This window comes from Ammospiza caudacuta, chromosome 7, assembly GCF_027887145.1.
Source record: "Ammospiza caudacuta isolate bAmmCau1 chromosome 7, bAmmCau1.pri, whole genome shotgun sequence".
In the NCBI taxonomy this organism is placed as follows: Eukaryota; Metazoa; Chordata; class Aves; order Passeriformes; family Passerellidae; genus Ammospiza; species Ammospiza caudacuta.
This window is the reverse complement of record NC_080599.1, coordinates 24,515,778-24,535,688: the sequence shown is the minus strand read 5'-3', so window position 1 is coordinate 24,535,688 and position 19,911 is coordinate 24,515,778. Positions and strand designations below refer to the sequence as shown.

The window sequence follows — 19,911 nt, the reverse complement described above, 5'->3', positions numbered from 1 at the left end:
CCATGGAGGGCTCATGGCTGTAGGCAGCATCTCCAGTGCTGCCTGGTGCTGCTGGAAAAATTCATCAAGGTTTCTATCCACACAGCTCCCATCATCTGAATGGCAGTTGGGGGTGTCTTTCACTTCAGAGCATGAAGCACAAGGCTTTAAGTTTGGTCTTTTTTACTCCATGGTGGAGTCAGCTTCTTGGTTTGGTAGTCTACAACAGAAATTTGCAATCAGTTCAAATGGAGCAGCATTTTTTGATGCATTAAAACAAAATGCTATGAAACAGCTTCTGATCCTGTGTGTATGTACTTGTCAGTGTGAGGAACAAAACTATTCACTATCATTTGAGATGTCAGCTACAAGTGGTTTTCTTCTCTGTAGTGTCACCTGTGTGATGATTCTCTTTAAGGGGAAGGAGAGCCCTGTGAAGCACTTCCAGTGGCAGCTCATGAGGGATCTGTAGAGGGAAGAGCCTGCAGGACCCAATTTGCTGTTGGAAAATTGCAGGTTTCTGCTTCTGTGTCCTCAGGATGGACAGCTGGCTTGAGCCTGGCTGGAGCAGCTCTACCATTGTTCTTATTCTCTGAATTGTTGGCAATGGCTGCTCCTAAAGGTCTTCAGAGGCATTATAAGCAGAGCTTTGCAATGGATTGGATACAGTTCTCTTCTTTCTCTGAAAAGAACATTAAATCAGATAAACCTCTGTGCTCAGCACCCTCAGGAAATGGCTCTTAAGGAATAATTGCACACCAGCTTCTTTTGGCAGGAATCTTGGTTTAGGCATTTCAGCAGTCTAATCTGATTACTCCTAATCCTTGAGCATTGCTTCATTTGTGTTAAAAATTATTTGATATACGTGTACTCACACATATATCAGTGTGAGGGTGAGGATTTGTATATGTGGGTATGGGAAACCCATAGTAATCCACTGATCTCAAAAACTGTCAGAATTGCCCAGTGCTAGACTTGTGAGTCCACTTCAAAAATAAAAAAGAATGTGGAAGATAATTGTCACAAAGGCTTTTTATGTGTCTACTGTGTTATGAAGAGATAACTTATAAAATATACTAATAACTATAGAGATAACTAAATATGCTAACTATAATATTAGTTTTATTAGTATCTATTTAATGTAGTTATATAATGTAGCTGTAATTATTTTGGTATTATTATATATAATATTAATATTGTCATTGGAGTATCAGGAATTTGTTGCTATTCTGTGGTAGGCTTTGAGGTTTTGGTTTTTTCTACTTTACTCTTTCATTTGTGGTGTCATAATTTTGAAATTGATATTTCTTTGGAAGTACTCAAAGATGTGGAGACTTTTTTGGGGTATATCTTTGCTTTATGCATTTAGTTAGTTAGTTTTAATTCTGGATATGGTTTTGCATCAGGAAAACATCCTTGCTGTGAATTAGAAGGAATTCTGTGGGTGAGAGCACTCCACAAGGTTTAGCATCTCTGCCAAAATTCCTTCAGCTACCATGTATCGCTTAGAGCTTTCTTATTCCTTCTGGAATAAACAAATCCAGTGTTCTGAGTTGGTGAGAGGTAGGCAAAAGACTTCCATATTCCTTTGCTAGATCTCCTAAAGCACCCAGCTGTCCAAAGCAGACATTTGGTACAGATGTGTTCCGTAGTCAGGACTAGGGGAGTGCCAAATTTGCAATCACCGTCAGTGCTAATTATGTGCGATTGTGTGTCATGGGGAAATCTGTGGTTTTCCCAACATGCTTGCTGCTCAGCTTGCACATAAACATGTGGCCATTTGAGGTGTGGCAGAAAGCCATGGAAAAACAGCAGGGCCTTTTGGAATGGCCAGTTTCTCAGGTTGCTGCAGGCTTTTCTCCTTATTTACCAGTGAGATGGTTTTTACAAGACTTTCCCCAGAAAGGAAGCATCAAAATCCTTGATCTCTGTGTTATTCAGTCATGTAAGTTGTAAGTTTAATTACTTAGGTACAAGCTTAGATGCCACAGTGGCTACATTGACTTTTGTGATTTCAGTTTTGGAAGTCCAGGCTTTGCTCAGGGATGTGCAGTCATTCCTTTAAAAGGTTTCCTTTTGGCTGGTACCAGTTTGTGTGTGTGCAGATCTGACTGTTGATATCCAAGTCTGGAAGAGCTGACATTTACACTGTACTTGTGAGGCCAGAGGATTGGGTTGGTGCCTCAAAAAGACTTGCTGCTATTCTGGGGCTGTGTCAGCTTTTTTACCTTTGCACAGCTCCCTCTGGGTGACCGTGAAAGTTTTGGAGTAGTGAGCAATGGAGAGACCCCCCACAACAAACCAGTCCCAATTATTCTTATATCAGACCCTAAAAATGGATTCAGATTGCAGCATGAGAATGGGAAACCACACCTCCCCATCACTGGAAATGTCCAGGGCCAGGTTGGACGGAGCTTGGAGCAGCCTGGGCTAGTGGAAGGTGTCCTTGCCTATGGCAAAGGGTGAGATTCGATGGGCTTTAAGGTGCCTTCCAACCCAAACCATTCTGTGATTCTGTATTCTGTTGGAGTATTCCATGTGTCAAGCTTCACCTAAAAAGCTAATAAGGTTAAAAAATTTATTATTTTCTTCTGCTTGGTGTGTTTACAGGGTGTAGTTTCTGAGTGAATATTCTGTTTAAACTATGCTTGTTATGTACATTTAAATCACTTCTCATAATGCTCTTTTTTTTTTTATATTCCGGACACTTTGAAGGCCTGTGTTCCCCTGTGTGGGTGAAACAGCCTGATTTGGGCTGTACTTGGAGGTCACCAAATGAGGATGAAAGAAACTGAAGCTGGTGAAGGCTATTAAAGCTCTTCTGGCAGGCAGGTGACATAAGCTGGTGGCACAGCAGTATATGAAGGACAGCTGCTGGTTTTTTGGGATGAGCTGGTGAGTGTTGAGGTGGTGAGGAGGAACACCATCACCATTCAGACATGGCCTTGGCTGTGGAATCAGCTGAGGACATCTGCCCTGCACAGCTCCTGTGGGGCTCTCTGCTCTGTCCTGCCCACAGCACTCGATGCTGACTGAGCCTGCCTGGCTCCTATGGCCCGGGTGCCATTTCCCAGCTGAGCTCTCGGCAGAGGGCAGCTGGAGCCCTGATCCTGCAGGAAGCTGGCCAGCTCTGCTTGGCACTGGCACTGCTGGAGCCAGCCTGGGCTGCCTGTGGGGGAATAAGGCCAAGTTCTCAGCCCAACTGACCTGATGGGCTGTTTTAGCTTAGCTGAAGGACTCCTGCCTTTCAGATCTTTATTTTATAGGGTAAGAAAGCCTTTCCAAAGGATTTACTGCTCTAGACTGAAACACTGAATCCCTCAAGGACAGGAATAATGAAGCTAGTGGGGTTACTGTATGGATAAACTCCAGTCAGTGATGTGCTTTAGATAAGTGCTTGGCAAGGGGGAGATTGGAGGCAAAACAATTTGGAGGTAGCTTTATTGCAGGTGTTTGCTGTAAAGGATCCCCAAAGGAGAATAGTGCCAGGGGGAGCAGGAGCACAGCAGGATGAGGTATGTGAAGGAACACTGAGTCCTTATAATGGCTCTTTCAATGGTAGTGCAGCATTTTAGTACATGGAATTCACAGATAAATGACTCACAGCCATACAAAAAATCCCCAAGGACAGTTTAATATTCTAGGAAAGGTTTTGTGTGATCTCGTGGGTGACTTTGAAAGAAATTAAACCAAAAGACATCCATAAATAGAGCTTGCCCAGCAAATACTGGTGTGATTAGAGTAGAACTTAGTGATGGCAGTTGTAACTCCAGTGAAATAAAACTTTGGATTGTTTAAAAAAGAAAAATGTCTGTATTATATGGAAGATAAGTGCATATTAACTTTTATAGAGCTTGGAAAGTGTTGTGAGGTCTGCTGAGGCAGCACTTCCCTGTAAGCTGCAGCTGTATTAAATTGGCACCGTTGCAGTTTCATGCTTGGCTTTTACCCTGACAGCAGAATTGTGCCCCATTTGCTCTGTCGGGACTCAGCTGATCTCTTTGAGTGCTTTGGAGCATTCAGCTGGCAGAAATCTCTCCATTTGTGTGTGTGTGTGTTTATTTATTGATTTTTGGCATAGCACCCTGACTGCACTCGCTGAGCTGGGTGAGTGCCCATGGCCAGGGCAGCAGTGCCTGCCCGGGCCAGGCAGAAAATGGAGGGCACTGGTGCCAAGGCAGATTGAGGTGAACAGGCAGGAAATCACGGCATAGCAGCCAGCTGGCTGGAATCAAATTGGTACCAGTCAGGAAGGCAGCTGTGTGAGGGGCAGAGGGACAGCTCCATGGGATTGGGAAATGCTCACGTGTGCTGCTGTTACACACCCCAGGCAACTTCACTTGGATGTCCTGCCCTTCCTCAGTAGCCAGACATGGCAAATGCCATGAATGTAGTTGTTTCTGCTTTGGTTCTTTCTGACAGCTCCTGCTAGATGTGCTGGATTTCGGACAGGGCTCACACTGGGATTTTTCCAGAGGCAGATTTTTTTTTTTCAGGGAGGAGATGTAGCACATGTGGTTTTTTTCTATCTTTTTTTTTTACAGGTGTAAAATTGCAAAGCCAAGTATGTGTGTTCTGTCCAAAGAGATCTCTTCATGTTTACCTACAGTCACATAGTTGTGGAATGGTTTGGGTTGGAAGGAACCTTAAATTCATCTCGTTTCACCCTCTGCCATGGGCAGGGATACCTTCCACTATCCCAGGTTACTCCATGCCCCATCCAGCCTGGTCTTGGACACTTCCAGGGATCCAGGGGCAGCCACAGCTTCTCTGAGCACTCTGTGGCACGGCCTCCCCTCCCTCACAGGGAAGAGCTGCTTCCCCAGTGTCTGATATCATCTAAGTCAGAGGCCATTTCCCCTTGTCCTGTCCCCCCAGGCCCTCTTTGTTCAAAGTCCCTCTCCAACTCTCCTTGAGCACCTTTAGGCACTGGAAGGTTGCTATAACCTTTTTCCAAAGCCTCATTTTTTTCAGTCTGAAGAGACTCTTTCTGGAAAAATACATTATTTTGTAGTCTGGCAACATTTGTTCTGGGAATTTTTGTTCCCTTTTTATTATTAAGAAGAATTAAATGTTAGATCAAAATCAAAGGTTGAAAGGCTTTATGTAAGGCACATAGAGGTTGGTAATACTGGAAGATTGAAGTTACCAGATTTGAAATCACAGATTTCAGTACTGGGGATATCATTCTCTACTATTTTGAATGCTTTTAATTTCAATTTTTTTTACTACCTTATGTCTTTGGATAACTCTGTTTTTTTTTTTTTGTATTTCATTCTAGAAATTGGTCCAGTGACAATAACCACAGATCCCAAGAAATTTCAATTTGAACTTAGGGAACTTTATGTTCAGGTGAGTAACTTGTTTCCTATGTGGTTCTAGCAAAGACTGTATCCTCATGCCATCTTTCCTCTTGTGCTGTTATTCCTGCTGCAGGAATTCGTGAAGATGTAGATCACTTTTCTCTGTCATTTTGCCTGCACAAACTGTCAGCTTCCTGCTCATCCTAATTTAGGGCTATGATTCATTCCTTTGTCTTAGTTTACATCATTGTGTGGAGACTCGTTCAGTAACACAAGAAGGAATAGTTAGATAATGCTAACATTTAGTTGGCATTTCCATTAGGCCTGCCACTTGTCCACAAAGACATTTATGGATTATTTTGCTTTTACTGTATTATGGATATTACATTCCGTGAACACCATTCAAGCAAGAGGACTGTCAGACCCATCAGGTTTTCCATAGGTGCTGCCTTCCCTGCTGTGCATTACTTGGCACTTAATGATTCAAAGGCTTCTGAGAATCACAGAATATCCTGAGTGGGAAGGGACTCACAGGACCAACCCCTGTCCCTGTTCAGATACCCCAACAATCCCACCCTGTGCATCCCTGAGAGTGTTGCCCAGATGCTCCTGGAGCTCTGGCAGCCTTGGGGCTGTGCCCATTCCCTGGGGAGCCAGGGCAGTGCACACCACTCTTTGGGGGAAGAACCTTTCCTGAGATCCAACCTGACTCTGCCCTGCCTCTGCTCCAGCTGTTTCTTCAGCTGATAGAAAGAAAGGAGGAAGTACTGGAGTGGAGTTATCCTTACTGACAGAACATATGCTCCTATTGTCCTGTCTTTAACCAAGGAAAATGCTTCTGACCTGTGGTGAACCTTGCTGGAGTCAGTAGTGCCAGACAGGCTCTCCCTCAGAAACTGGCACATGATATAATCCCTGTAAGAGCAGATTGCTTGAAGATTACTTTAAAAGTTGGCAGGAGGTTTGAAATCCAGAGAAAACAATAGCTACTGCGGTTTTCTTCTTCATGGGGAAATGTAAGGTTTAAAACTCCATCCAGTTGTCATGTTTTGTTTCCTCAATAGTTGTAATGGACAGTAATTGCAGCTGTTTCTAAAAGGTGGATGTATTGGGTGAAGCTTTGGGGAATTTCAAACTCTTAATTTCTAATCAAGTTGTTTAAAAGTTTCTGTCTACTTAATTTTAAATTTCATTCTTTAATGCTGGTTGATCGCATATTTCATAATTACTTTCAAGATATGCTCATTCTGCTCTATGAAGGCTCTCACTGACTTGTATTCACCCATTGTAGTGGTGAAGGGCCAAAACAGAAATAAAAAAATGATTAGAACAGGACTGATAGTGTTTATATTTTCTCTACTGCAAGATGACCTTTCTACATGTTTGTTACAAGTATTTTTCCAAAATGACTGACAAAGGATGCAAGAATGTTGTGGAGGTAGAGGAAATTTTGAGCTGGGTTCATTTTGAGAAAGGGCATGGGCCAAATATTCTCATTAGTGAACAAAGCTAAAATTAAGGTGAAGATAAATACTTCAAGGCATCTTGTGTATAAAACATATATCAAAATATGCTCAACTTGTCCTCCCTGAACATGAGGGTAACTCCAGCTCTTGTTTTCCATTCATCTGTCACAGAATAGTTGGAGGGTCTTTTGGCTGACATTTGACATCAGGTAAAAATTGGGCTGTGTACATTTCACTGCAGAAACTGGGCCCTGTTCCTTTTATATTCAGTGTGATAAAAGACATGTGCCATGGATACAGGATCAGCTTAGGAGGTATCACCTGTATTTCATCTGTAATTATCTTTGAATCATTCTTACAGACAGTGTGATAACAACATGGACTTGGGCAGCTATGACTCCTTAGTGTTAGTGTTGTTTTTGGTTTTTTGATGTTTTGGGGTTTTTCTGGTTTTTTTTTTTGGTTAAGGAGATTTTTTGTGTATTTCTGTGGGCCTGTTCAAACTGAAGGGAAAATAAAGCTTCCTGAGCTTCACTCACCTCAGCTTTTCCAGAAAGTTTCATGAGGTAGTTGTATTTAATTTCAATTTGGAGAGAAAGGCAGGAAATACTGAATGTACTGAATGGAAATTTTTCTACTTTTTAAAATTTAAGTAAAGACAATACTAATGTTAAATGTTAGGAAGCAATTCTGCCTGTGAAGGGGGGAAGGCCCTGGCACAGGGTGCTCAGGGAAGCTGTGGCTGCCCCTGGATCCCTGGCAGTCCCAAGCCAGGTTGGATGCGGCGTGGCACAAGTTGGGACAGTGGGAGGTGTCCCTGCCCATGGCAGGGGTGACTCTGGATGGGCTTTAAGGTCCTTCCAATCCAAACCATTCCATGATGATGATGTTTTGTTGTTTTACCAGCTGACTTTTAACAGTATTATTCTACATTATAGGAATAAAGTCCATGCTTGTTCTCAGAACAGCCATTTAGCTCAGTAGTACTTTTGGTGTTCTATGTAGAAAACAGATGCTGCCATACAGAATATTATGAGATGATCATCAAGTAGATTTGAAGTGGGATAGAAATTTTCCTGTTCCAAGTAGATGTCGGTATAAATTAGCTATTATTTTGACTTTGCCCACAAATTAAAGCTTTATGTGGAAGAGTCTTCTGCTGAAAGAATTTGGAAATACTGATGTGTCCCATTGGACTGTATAGGCATTGCCAAGATAAAGTTCTGACATGTGTCAAAAATCTTGGAGAGTTCTCTCTTGAATTTCAGGCTGTCTGGAGTCTACCACTTGCTTTTCCCATAAAATTATGGCTACATTTAGGAGAACTGACTTTGAAAAAGAGCAGTGGTTCTTATATGACTTACAGAAAAAGTGACCACATGCTTATTCTTTAGCATAGATGAGAAACTTATTAATATTCTTGCTTTGAAATTGAATTAAGGATATTGATAAGTTAAACTTGTTCCCAACATGAACATTTCACTAAGGACAAACAAAATTCTTAAGTTTGAAGGACTGCTCTCTTTTTGCCTTCTTTCCAAGCATGTGTAGATTTGTATATATGTATGTGTGAAGGCATGATGATTGTAAAAATAAAAGAAATTTTTTTTTTTTAATACTTAATATGCAGAGATCTATTGTAGATGACAGGGCAAGTTTTACAGTTTGCATCAGCTCTTTGGAAAGTTCTGTCTTCAATATGCCAAGTTAATTTTTATGTAAGTTAGCTTTTATTTAAACAGTATTTTTCCCAAATTCTTCATTCAGTGAGAAAAATGAATCCTTTCCTATAAAGATAAAGTCATACTTGGAAGCATTTTGATTGAACACATGGTCTGAAAAACCTCCAGCTTGGCAGCTGCTGCAGTGCAGAGCTGTGGGAGGACAGCACCTGTGCCCTCTGCTGAGCTCCCTGTCCCAGGATGGAGTCCAGGGCAGGTTCTGGCTGCTCTGGTGTCCAGAGGTGCTCCTGGAGCTCTGCCCTGACTGCCTGGGACCATTTCCCATCTGTCTGTGCCCCTGGCCTTCTGTGGCTGCTGTGTGCTACCAGAGCAGGGGAGATGTCAGCCAGGAAGGGAGCATGTGAGTGTGGGGGGATAGAATAAATAGAAAGGTAGTATAGAAAGTAATTGTACCCCCTGAAGAGTTGCAGCTGGTTTAATGATTAAAGATTAGGAGCAGGCCTGATGTTAACAGGCTGCAGCTGTAGCCAATAAGAAGAGTGTTATAAAAGAGTGGATTGGTTGGCTGAGGGAAGAACTGGAGTCAGTTGGCTCCTGTGAGGACAAGGAAGAGTCAGTGCTTGCAGGAGCTGCCTATGAGAAACATCAAGGAGGTATGAAACTCTAACAATATGGAACCTTTGCAATGTAATGACAATAGAACTCTTGTACTACAATGGGAACAAATGGTGACCCCAATGTGATTTGGGAAATAGAACTCTTGCTATATATGACAATGTGTGAGTGTGGGAAATGGGGCTGTCACAAAAGCTGGAGCTGAGCAGGACGTGGATAGGAGTGACCGTGACACCAGCCAACATCAGGGCTCTTCCTTTGACTTTATTTCCCCTTTGGAATTGTCACAGTTGCTGCTTGTGTGTTACAGCACTCTGCACAAACAATAAAATCCTTAGGGTAGAAAAGGTGAATAAATGATTAGAGGCTGGGGTAGTATCTGTCTTGAATGTCCCAAAAGAAAGTAACTTATTTGGTATGTTTTTTTCCTTTAAAAAAATTATGTTTTATTTCTACTTGTGAACAGGGTGGTGGAGACTGTCCAGAGATGAGCATTGGGGCAATAAAGATTGCTCTAGAAATTTCCCTGCCTGGCTCTTTCATCTATGTCTTTACTGATGCCCGATCCAAGGATTACAGACTGACCCATGAAGTGCTTCAACTCATCCAACAGAAACAGTCACAGGTACTGAGGGGATTTGCATTCCCAGCTGGGTTGTGTGTTTAATGCTCTGTTTTCTTGATGACTAAGGGTAGAATTCTCCTATGTGCAACTTGGTGAAATCTTTTTACAGAAGGGACCATAATACTGCATTCTAAATGTTTATTTTTTTTTTTAATAGAGTTAACTGATCTGGGTAAGGAAAAACTTAGTGGAATATTCTTTTACTATTGTGAATTAAATAATGGAACTGAATCTTGTACCAGTATATGTGGTTTTGGCAGCTTATCACTTATGTGGATTTTTTTGTTGTTGTTCTAAAGGAGGTATTATGTGAATGACAGGGCTGATTGACTTTTAAAGGTATTTTTGTCTATTCCTTTTCTTCTCTATTGCTTTTTCCATCATTACTGAGTGCAATGCCTCTGTCCATGTAGAGTAACAAACCCATCTCAACTGACATATTCTTCTGTTGTCTTGCCTTAATGCTGCTGTGGCAGTGTTTTCTTCACCTGTGTACCATGTGTCCAATGATTCACTGTTTTTGTTTTTTAAATCCAGGTGGTGTTTGTGCTGACTGGAGACTGTGATGACAGGGATCATATTGGTTACAAGGTCTATGAAGAAATTGCTTCAACAAGTTCTGGTCAAATTTTTCACTTGGACAAAAAACAAGTTAATGAGGTAACTTTGCTTGAGTTTTGCAATCAATAAAGAAAATGAGGCAAGAGTTACACTGTAAATCTTTAAGAGAGTTGGTGGTGGGTTAGGGAGCAGAGGGGGAACTTCTAAATGTTCTGGTCTTAGTATGTGGACTCTCTTCCACCTTTCCTTTCTTTCTCCGTCTTCTATATCAGGATGCAATTCTGTGACTTTTGTTGACAACAGGGAACTGTGAAGTGACGTATCATGCTTGAACCTCCCCAGCTTCCTTCTGCCTGTGCCAGAAGGCTTCCAGGAGAAGAGCCTTTAAAAAAGGAGCCATTCTGCGCTCTGTGTAATGTAGTGGTGTTTCTGCTCAAAACAAGAGTGCACATTTAGCTTAAAATGAGCATTTTGTGAACAAGCAAAGGACTGCTATTTAGTCTGGGCAAAAATGTTCCCCACATAGGATAGATAATGGGAGCTCTCAAGGTTCCATTGTTCACAGAGTCATGGAAATAACTTTAATTGAGGTTATCACTGCAATACTTTTACCACCTCTGCTGCCCTCCTGCTAACTGTGGTTCCTGACCCACAGCCATGAATGAATATTTGCTTTGGGAACTTTGGTGACTCTCAGTCAGGAATGAAACTTCAGAAGTGCGTGAGAAAACAGTTTGGAGAGAGGTGAAATCACATGGTATTTATCTGGAGAGGTGGAATTGTTTATAAATGTTGTAAACATTCCCCTTTGAATTCCCAGTGTAAGCAATAACTAGCTGAAGTTTTTTAATAAAAATTTACCCTGGTTTGTTCCTCCTTCTTTATGTTCTAAAATTTTGACAATGATAAATGTTGGAGATAAATTGCATTTTTCTACAGCTGTTGCCTAGAAAAACTGAAGTTCTCGCTGGGAATGATAGAAGCTATTGGCAGTGATGTGAGGGTGATCAAAAGGAGAAACTTCCCAGAAGATTGATCCTCCAAAAATTAGGTTAAAATTTGGAATAAAAGAAATTACCTGTTTGGTCTGCTTCTGGCCTGCATTTTGCTATTTTGTATAAAGGGTAAAACTTCTCTGTGATACTCCATGAAATCCCTTTCTACAGAAAGGATCATCATGGAACAAAATAGTCTTTAAGGGCCCTTCCAACCCAACCAATTCTGTGATCCCCTGATATTGCCAATGGGGAATGCTCTTTGCCAGGACTGTAGTTTTAGGATAAAGGTTAGGGTAGAGTGTTGTGGTTTTGTTTTCTTCTGCTTTTGAGAGGTAGAAGTGAGCAGATAAAGCCATTTGTAGATGCTAGACAGCACCATGTTCTGGAGTGGAGCTGGCATGAGCTCCTTTCCTGGGTGCGTGATGCTGCTTTCTGAACTTGGCACTTCCCTGTTTATCAGAACACCAGCTTCTGCCTGTAAGGATAGACTGCCTTGGAGTTTTGGGTAAGGTTTTAAGCAGGGGATTTCACCCCCTTCCAGCTTCATCGCAATGTTTCTTTTGAGTAAATAATCATGGAATTGTAAAGTTTTAAAATGTCCTGTGTTGCAAGATATCTTGAAGATCATCTCATTTCACCCCTGCCATGGGCACGAACATCTTCCACTGTCCCAGGCTGCTCCAAGCCCCCATCCAGCCTGGCCTTGGATGCTGCCAGGGATCCATGGACAACCACAGCTTCTCTGGGCACCCTGTGCCAGGGCCTGCCCACCTCTGCACAGGAGCAGAGGGTAAAATTAGTAGATGAAATTTTTGCAGTGTTTTCTTGAGAGAGAGGGAAAAATATGGCCTATGGCCACTGGGAAGAAGAGATGCTTAAACAGTGTAAGAGATTGCCTAAGATGCAAAAAAAGCAAACTCTAAATAACTTTCAGAAGTCTTCCACAATAACTGCTGAACAATTTGTGTTAGTGCCAAACCCAAAAGACTCTGCCATTTTAGTGATTGTTGACCTTACATAAATCTGTGTCTGGGCCAAGTGACTGTAAAAATGAGTTGACCAAATTGCTGCTGTCCCCAGTAAAACCTTCTCTGTCGTTTCAGTTCTGGATCAGCATTGATTCCAAGAAGCACATCCACCAGTGGGTGGATGCAAACAAACAAGACATCTCACAGAGATCTGATCAGTTGTTTGTGGGATACCCCTCAGGCAGGATTCAGCTCCAATCAAGCAATCAGGCTTGCCCTCCTTTTTCTCTGAGGAGTTGATGATGTGTAAAGAATGCAGTTTATAAATGCTGAAGCACACTCACCGTTGTGGGCAGAGACAGCCAGTGCTGGATTGGGGATTAGGGAGTAGCTACAAAGTTCCTGCCGAGTACCCTGCCAAACCAACGACTTGTTTTGTTAAAACATTTTGATTATTCTACCCCCCAAAAACTCAAACAAAGCTATTTTTAGTATGTAAAGTTTCAAACCATTCCTCTTGTTCTTGCCCTTTGAGCATTAAGTGCAGAATGAAGCAATATTCTAAACTAGATACAGGGAAACACAGCAAAACAGTACTTGATACACATCCAGTGCTTGTGTACTGAGAAGACTGAAAACTTGATGCCTTTTTTTTAACTTCTGAAAAACATGTTCTAATTTCAAATACTACAATGAACTGGGGCAAAATTATTAGTGATTGACAAAGTTGTGTTGGGTTCAGTCCAGCAAAGCATGAAATACATATGTATCTCCACTTACCTGCTGAAGGTAGCTCATCTAAGAGTCTGGGATGAAGGTCCTATTTCTACAAACTCACTGTGATTTCTGTGCATTAGATAAATGAGAATATTTATCTAGTTAGAGTATCAAGATCCTGTCCCTGGGAGTGTTCAAGGCCCATGTTGGGGCTCTGAAAAACCTGGCCTATTGGAAGGTGTCCCTGCCTATGGCAGAGGCTGAGACAAGGTGGGCTTTACTGTCCCTTCCAAAATGAACCATTATAGGACCATAATATTCTGAAATGTTGTCCCCAGTGTCTTGGAAAGCCTTTATCAAAGTGCTTTATCAAAGCATTGAAGTCCTGGTTTTGAAAAGTGTTTCTTTAGTTGAGATTTCTCTGGTTGCTTTTGTAGACTCAAGGCTTAATTTACAATAATTGCTTGAAATTTAAATGAATCACAGAATATCCAGAGCTGGAGAGGATCCCTGCAAGGATTGCGTCCAGCCCCTGTCCCTGCCCAAACACCCCAACAATCCCACCCTGTGCATCCCTGGAGCATTGTCCAAACCCTCCTGGAGCTCTGGCAGCCTTGGGGCTGTGCCCATTCCCTGGGGAGCCTGGGCAGTGCCAGCACCCTCTGGGGAAGAACCTTTCCTGAGCTCCAGCCTGACCCTGCCCTGCCACAGCTCCAGCCATTCCCTCAGGTTGTCTTCTCACGGCATTGAGAATATTCATCAAGCATGGGTTAAATTTCTTGTTAGGAGCAGATTCTCTATTTTCATAACTGTGTCCGGTTTCCAAAAGGTACTAATTTTGACTTGAACTGAAGTTACATTCCACCACACCTAATTATCCTTCTGTAAGGAAATTCCTGTAAATGGTTGTGATGCCCAAGGGTTTGTAATGATGCCAGAGGGGGTGTTGAGATGAACTGTGATGATCAGCAGAGTGTGAATATGGTGCTGTGAAAAATAGTGGAGATTTATTAGTCATTGGCAGTTCAGGTCATGTCTCCAGGTCGTTTTGATTGTTTGTGGCAAAACTGAGTCATTCCTATGTCTGATGAACTGGATTGATCAGTGTAGAGCTAGGAGTTCACAAGGACTGAGCTGGTGAGTGGTCTTTTTCCATTTCTTTTAGTGTTGAAACACTTGATTTTTCTTACTTCTAACCCTTCTGTAAGAAGGGAAGAATTCCTGTTCTTAAACTGCCTAAAAATACATATTTCTTCCTGATTTTTAAAATAAGTAGAAATGTATCTTCCATATACAGAACATTAATGGGAGGAGAACTGAGAATGACATGGGGGCGCAGCTTGGACTTTGATGGAAGAAACGGGGTGCTGTTGAGTGACTTGAAAGCTGGATGAACCTATATGGGGAAAAAAAGAGAGTTTGGAATTGGATGAGAAGCTTGTGAATGAAAGGGTGCTGTGGATGAGATGAGATTGAGGGGGCACTGAAGACAGGACTGGTGACAGAACATTTACAAAAGATGAGGCAAAAGGGGTTGTTATTGTGGGGAAAGTATCATCTGTAAGATCACAGGGAATGGGGTCTGGTGGTGTTCACTCACAAGTGCTCTGCTGTAGATAGAGGTCCCTAAACCCACTGGGAGCATCCCATTTCTGCTGGCTCTTACTCCTCCCAGGGGATGGCAACACAAGGGTTACACCAACACAGCTGGGGTTGGTGTTACAGGTTCCTGCTGTGCATGACCAGTGTGTGTTTGGATCATACTGCAGAGGAAGCAATTTCCAATCTTGTTTCACTCAGTTTAAGGTGTAAAAGGCCCCTCCACTACTTTTCAAGGATGCAACACAGGTGACAAAGTCAAAAGTTCAAAATTACATTATAGAATGAAAGTTTCTTGCATACCTCTGTTTTTTGCCTTTTCTTCTCCCTGGTCCCAAACAGGCATTATCCATTTTCATAGAAAAAGGAGGAGAAAGGTTTCATGGGAGAAGCAGCTGAATGATTCTATTCTGAAGATACATAATGTACAGTGAATACCAAACAAAGTAAGGAAAAACAGTTACAGCTGGTCTTTCTCTATTTTCTATGGAATTTGGAGTCTCTGGAAAAAATAAACCATGATCATGTACCTAAGGCTTTTGTCATAAAGCAACTGCAGAAGGGCTTTTGAAAGTGGACAGGCTTAGTTCTTGTGGTTCCAAACTTTGAAGAGCTTGAGATCCAACACTAAAACTTTTCAGTTGTCTGGTTTTCATATATGTTATATATATAATTCATGGTTTATTTTTACAGTAATGTTCTCTCATGCACTATCTCAGTTATATATTTTTATGTGCATTTGAAAACATTATTAGAACATTTCTCCTCTTTGGGTGTAAGTATGAACCTAAATTTATTTCAGCAATGAAACGGTTAATCTGAAATCCCGTTGCTTTGACTGCTTGAGAAATATTCTTGAGTCCCAGAATAAACAAATGGGAATAGAGGCCATACTCCACAGATTTTCCAGGTTTCACTATGCATTCCAAGAAATGACCTGACAGCAGGGCAGGTTGCAAGAGCAAATTTTCTGGGGAAAAGTTATAAATCATTGCTCTATTTGCCCTTCCCCCTCTAATAAAATTCATCACGTCATATTTTGGCAGAACAACAAAAGCTGCTGTTCTTTTGGGGGCTTTCTGTAAAGGTCTCAGAGGAGAAAAAACCTACTTCTAAACCAGTGTTACAGCATTATTGCAAAGCTCTTTGGAATGACAGGGTTGGGAAATGGATCTCCCAGAATTGCCTATTGAACTTACACAAGCAAGCTGCTGCCAGACTGCAGACAGCTGGGTTGTTCTGTTGCCTTCTATTTTCAGTTTTGATCTTGAAAAACTCTCAGAAACTGAAGTTCGTATGGGTTCATTTAATTTTACAATTCATTTAAAAACTTACCTGTGGAGATGATATCCTGGAATTAAATGGGAACTTTTCCATATACCTCATACAAAAAAGTGTCGTGTTCATCTCACTGGGAGTAGAACATTGAAATTCCTTTGGAAGCATTTTTGGGCCCAGATGTATAATTTCTAAAGTAGAACTTAAATGAGTTGGATCTTTTTGAAGCCTTGATTCCTGTTCCAGGCTTTGTCTAAAGCAAACACAAGTTGCTCCCTAGCTGGTGTCACCAGCTGTTGCACAAACCCCAGTTCTCTCTTGGGCCACGTTGCTGCCGCGCCTTGAGCAGCACGGGCAGTTTTACTGTGATTTTTTGGTACGTTGTTTTGCAAACATGCCCAAGCAGCTCGCTTGTGCACACCCTTGGTGAGGGGACACCTGGTCAGTGCTGTCTCACCCTGTGCTGGGAGCACTCAGCACAGCTCAGGTGGGACATTCCTAAGAGGGGAAGGGCAATGATTGATGAAAACCTGCCCCCACTATTTCAAATGTGTTTTCAATGACGTTTATTTAAACTTATTTCCTTCCACAAAGGTTGCTGGGCATTCATACTGTTACTTATGAGAACAAGTACACTTCTGTAGGAGGCTGGAATCTAGTTTCTATCCCAAAGTCATCTCACACACAAACCTATGGCATATTTCTATTTCTTAAATGATAAAGTAGGCAAGTAATGCAGAATAAACCAGGGGAATGAGGTTCTTTTGGGCAATGTGTTGAATTGGGTCCTAGGTTGAAGGACTTGCCCTGGAGACCCCCAGTACTGACAGGTGACACTTGATCTTAGTTTCTTGCTGGTTTCAAAGTCTTGAACTGACATAACCAAAAGACAGCTCTCCTTTACAAAATGTTTCCCAAGCCACCATGGTCAACTGCAGCTTTAAACCATGGTTCAGTATTACTGTGAGTCACATGCACATGGCTACACAAACCCAATATTACTTCAGTGGGATTTTAAAAATATGCTGCAGCTCTATGATGTACAGAGGTGATGCAAAATCATATAGTTTGACAAACCAGGTGTGTTTCTGGGGAGGCTGGGTTGGTTGTGGTGGGTTTCCCTTGGCTGGTTGTCAGGCTCTCTCTCAGCCACTCACTCATCCCTTGCAAAGGAGGAATGGGTTGAGGAAGCTTGAGATAAAGGCAGGGAAGTCACCAGTTGTTGTTGAGGACAAGACAAAGTTGGCTTAAGGAAAATTATTTTGTTGCCAATTAAAATAGATATTCAATTATTCCTTCAGGCAGTGGGAAGCAAAGACAGGTCCACTTTGCCTCCACTTGCCCAACTCAACTCTTACCCTGATTCCTTCTCCCTCCCCCAGTGCCATCAGGAATGGGTTTGTGGTCAGTACATACAGGTTTCTCTTGGCTGCTCTGCCTCTTCACACCCTTCCTTTCCTTCACTGTGGGTTCTCCCATGGGCTGCTGTCCTGTCCCTGCTATGGGAGCCTCTGTGCCCTGCAGGGACATACTATCCAAAGCTGTGTTCCCCTCCAATCCCACCTCTGTGCTGTGCCTAACAGTAACTTGTATTAGGTGTTTTAGGGGAAAAAAACCTGGAGAAGTCCAGAGATAGCAATTACTCAGTACATCTGGATAAGACTATTTTCCTTGTTGCTTCATGCAAATAATAATTGATGAACAGAAATGTCCACAGGTTTGTATCCCTAATTCCTTTTAAAATTTACTTGTGGTTGTTGTGTAGAGATATATCCAGGTGTGCTAGTGTACTCCTTTACACACCATGCTGACCATGGCTTTGCTAGTATCTTCTATTAAAGTTGTACTTCCTTTAAATATTCACATTTTAAAAAATAAATTAATATGGAATCTCTACAAGATAGTAGAGAGAGGCATTTCAGCAGAAAAGATTTCAACAGCCAGTACTGCTGACAGTATGGTAACAACTGTTCTTTTCTCTTCTAGGTGTTAAAATGGGTTGAAGAAGCAGTTCAAGCCTCCAAAGTGCATCTCTTGTCTACAGACCATCTGTCCATGGCTGTAAATACTTGGCAGATCCCTTTTGATCCCAGTCTGAAGGAAGTTACAGTGTCCTTGAGTGGTCCTTCACCAGCAATGGAGATTCATAATCCTCTAGGTGAAGTACTTTATACTTTCTTTTGTGATAGTGGAAAAAGGGAAGGAAATATCCCTTCTGGTATTTTATTTTTTTTTTCCAATATTCCATGGGTTTTTTTCACTTGGAGGAAACTGGAAAACTTCCTTATTCTGTCTACTTCATCTCACTTCCATCTTCTTTGTTATTGTTTGTCCTTTCATTCTGGATTACTGGACACTTGAGTCTTTCATCTGTTTTTATATTCCCTGAACCATCATTTAAGGCTTGTACATGCTGGTTGGGTTTTATGTGAGGAAAGTTCAGCCATGGTCTAGCTTTTTTGAACTGAGAACATTCAGAACCAAACCTGTCTCCCCTGCCCGTCTCCAGCTGAGCAGTGTGTGATGGGGAATGCAGTGACAGACTTGGAGCTAATCTGTAATTGAAGCTATTTTGAACAAATCTGTTGTTTATTATTAAGTTGATGCCCTAGGAACTTGGAACAGCACTCCAGAAATAAATTTGGATCATATTTTGTATTCTCTGAATGACTTTTGCCTAAGGATATTGCTTGAGTAGCTGGGAAATATTTTATGCCCAGGATGGGTTCCCTGCAATGTGCTTTGGTCTGGTCTGTCCTGCACTGAGGCATTCTTGTTTACAGGAAAGAGATTTGCTCAATGTCTGTGTTCAAGCCATGACAACACACAGTCCTGGGTGCAAGTGTCAGGCTTCCCTGAAGCGGTGACCCCACCTCTTTTTGGCCTTTTTCATAAACCAGCTCCATGCATCTAAATCCACAGGGGTTCACTGAAATTACTCAAGGCAAACCTTGTAGGTTTTGAAAATGGGCACTGGGACATCCCATCTCCACTTCTTCTTTCCCTTTAGTGCTGTGAAAGAGCCAGATGAGTTTAGGGCTGATGATTCTTCAGGGTCAGCCTTTAGGGAGCAAAATCCCTCTCTAGAGGGCCAATTCCTGCACACAACCACCCACAGATAAATGAACATTTTCAGTACTCTGTCAGAGAATTATAGGGAATTTTGACTGTTGTAAATGTCATTGATTGCGAAGTAATAAGTCAAGTATAGAAATACATGGGTCCAAACCAAATGTATTACTCTCTGTTTTTTAAAAGCAATGCTGTGTTTACTCCATTCTCTATTTGGTTCCTGTTTTTTCAGGCAAGCAGCTCAGTAAGGCATCAGGACTGAATGAATTGCTAAATATCCAAAACTCTGCAAAGGTAGTAAATGTCAAAGATCCAGAGCCTGGAACATGGACAATTAAGGTAAAGTTATTGCAGAACTTCTGTATGATTGTCCTGTAGCATATTAAGGGGGTTGTATAATGATTTGCTGTGTTATTTGTCATAGATACTTATAGCTGAGTCTGTGTTACAGTAAATGTCCTGTGATCTTGTATTTAATATTGTTGTATACCTCTTTATGTAGGTAAAGCTGCATGATCCCAGCTTTCCTAAATAGATGTGGAAACAATCCTACTGGTGTAGATCCTTTCTGACTGAACTATTCCATTGTAGCAGTGTAAATACTCTATGGTCATTTTTGGAGGGGAAAGGACCCGGGTGAGGCACTTTATAGGCAGTGTTGAATGGATCCTGCTGTGCATTGTCCCTGCCCTAAGCACAGAGGTGCTTTGAAAAGGACCATTAATTCACACACAGCCCTGGGGGAAGCTGTTGATCCTGCTGCAGAACTGCGGCTACAAAAGCATGTTGAGCTCAGCAGCTCTGGGGAGAATTGTTTGAATGTCTGTCTAGGACTGGGGGCTTATCAAACGAGGGACAGGGACTTTTTATATGGGCAGATATATGGGACAAGAGGGAAAGGTTTTTAACTGCCAGAGGGGAGGGCTGGATGGGCTATTGGGAAGGAATTGTTCCCTGTGAGGGTGGGCAGGCCCTGGCACAGGGTGCCCACAGAAGCTGTGGCTGCCCCTGGATCCCTGGAGTGTCCAAGGCCAGGTTGGATGGGGCT

General features: G+C 42.1%; 1 protein-coding gene across 1 annotated transcript in view; it reads left to right on the top strand.

Moving 5' to 3' along the window:
* Positions 1-19,911, top strand: part of HMCN1 (hemicentin 1) — a 163,689-nt gene that overhangs the window by 25,672 nt on the left and 118,106 nt on the right. Inside the window, exons 2-6 of the mRNA XM_058808957.1 lie at positions 5,261-5,331; positions 9,512-9,670; positions 10,208-10,330; positions 17,778-17,949; positions 19,096-19,202. Of these exons, the coding sequence (XP_058664940.1) occupies positions 5,261-5,331; positions 9,512-9,670; positions 10,208-10,330; positions 17,778-17,949; positions 19,096-19,202 (632 nt within the window). The remainder of the gene's footprint in view (positions 1-5,260; positions 5,332-9,511; positions 9,671-10,207; positions 10,331-17,777; positions 17,950-19,095; positions 19,203-19,911) is intronic.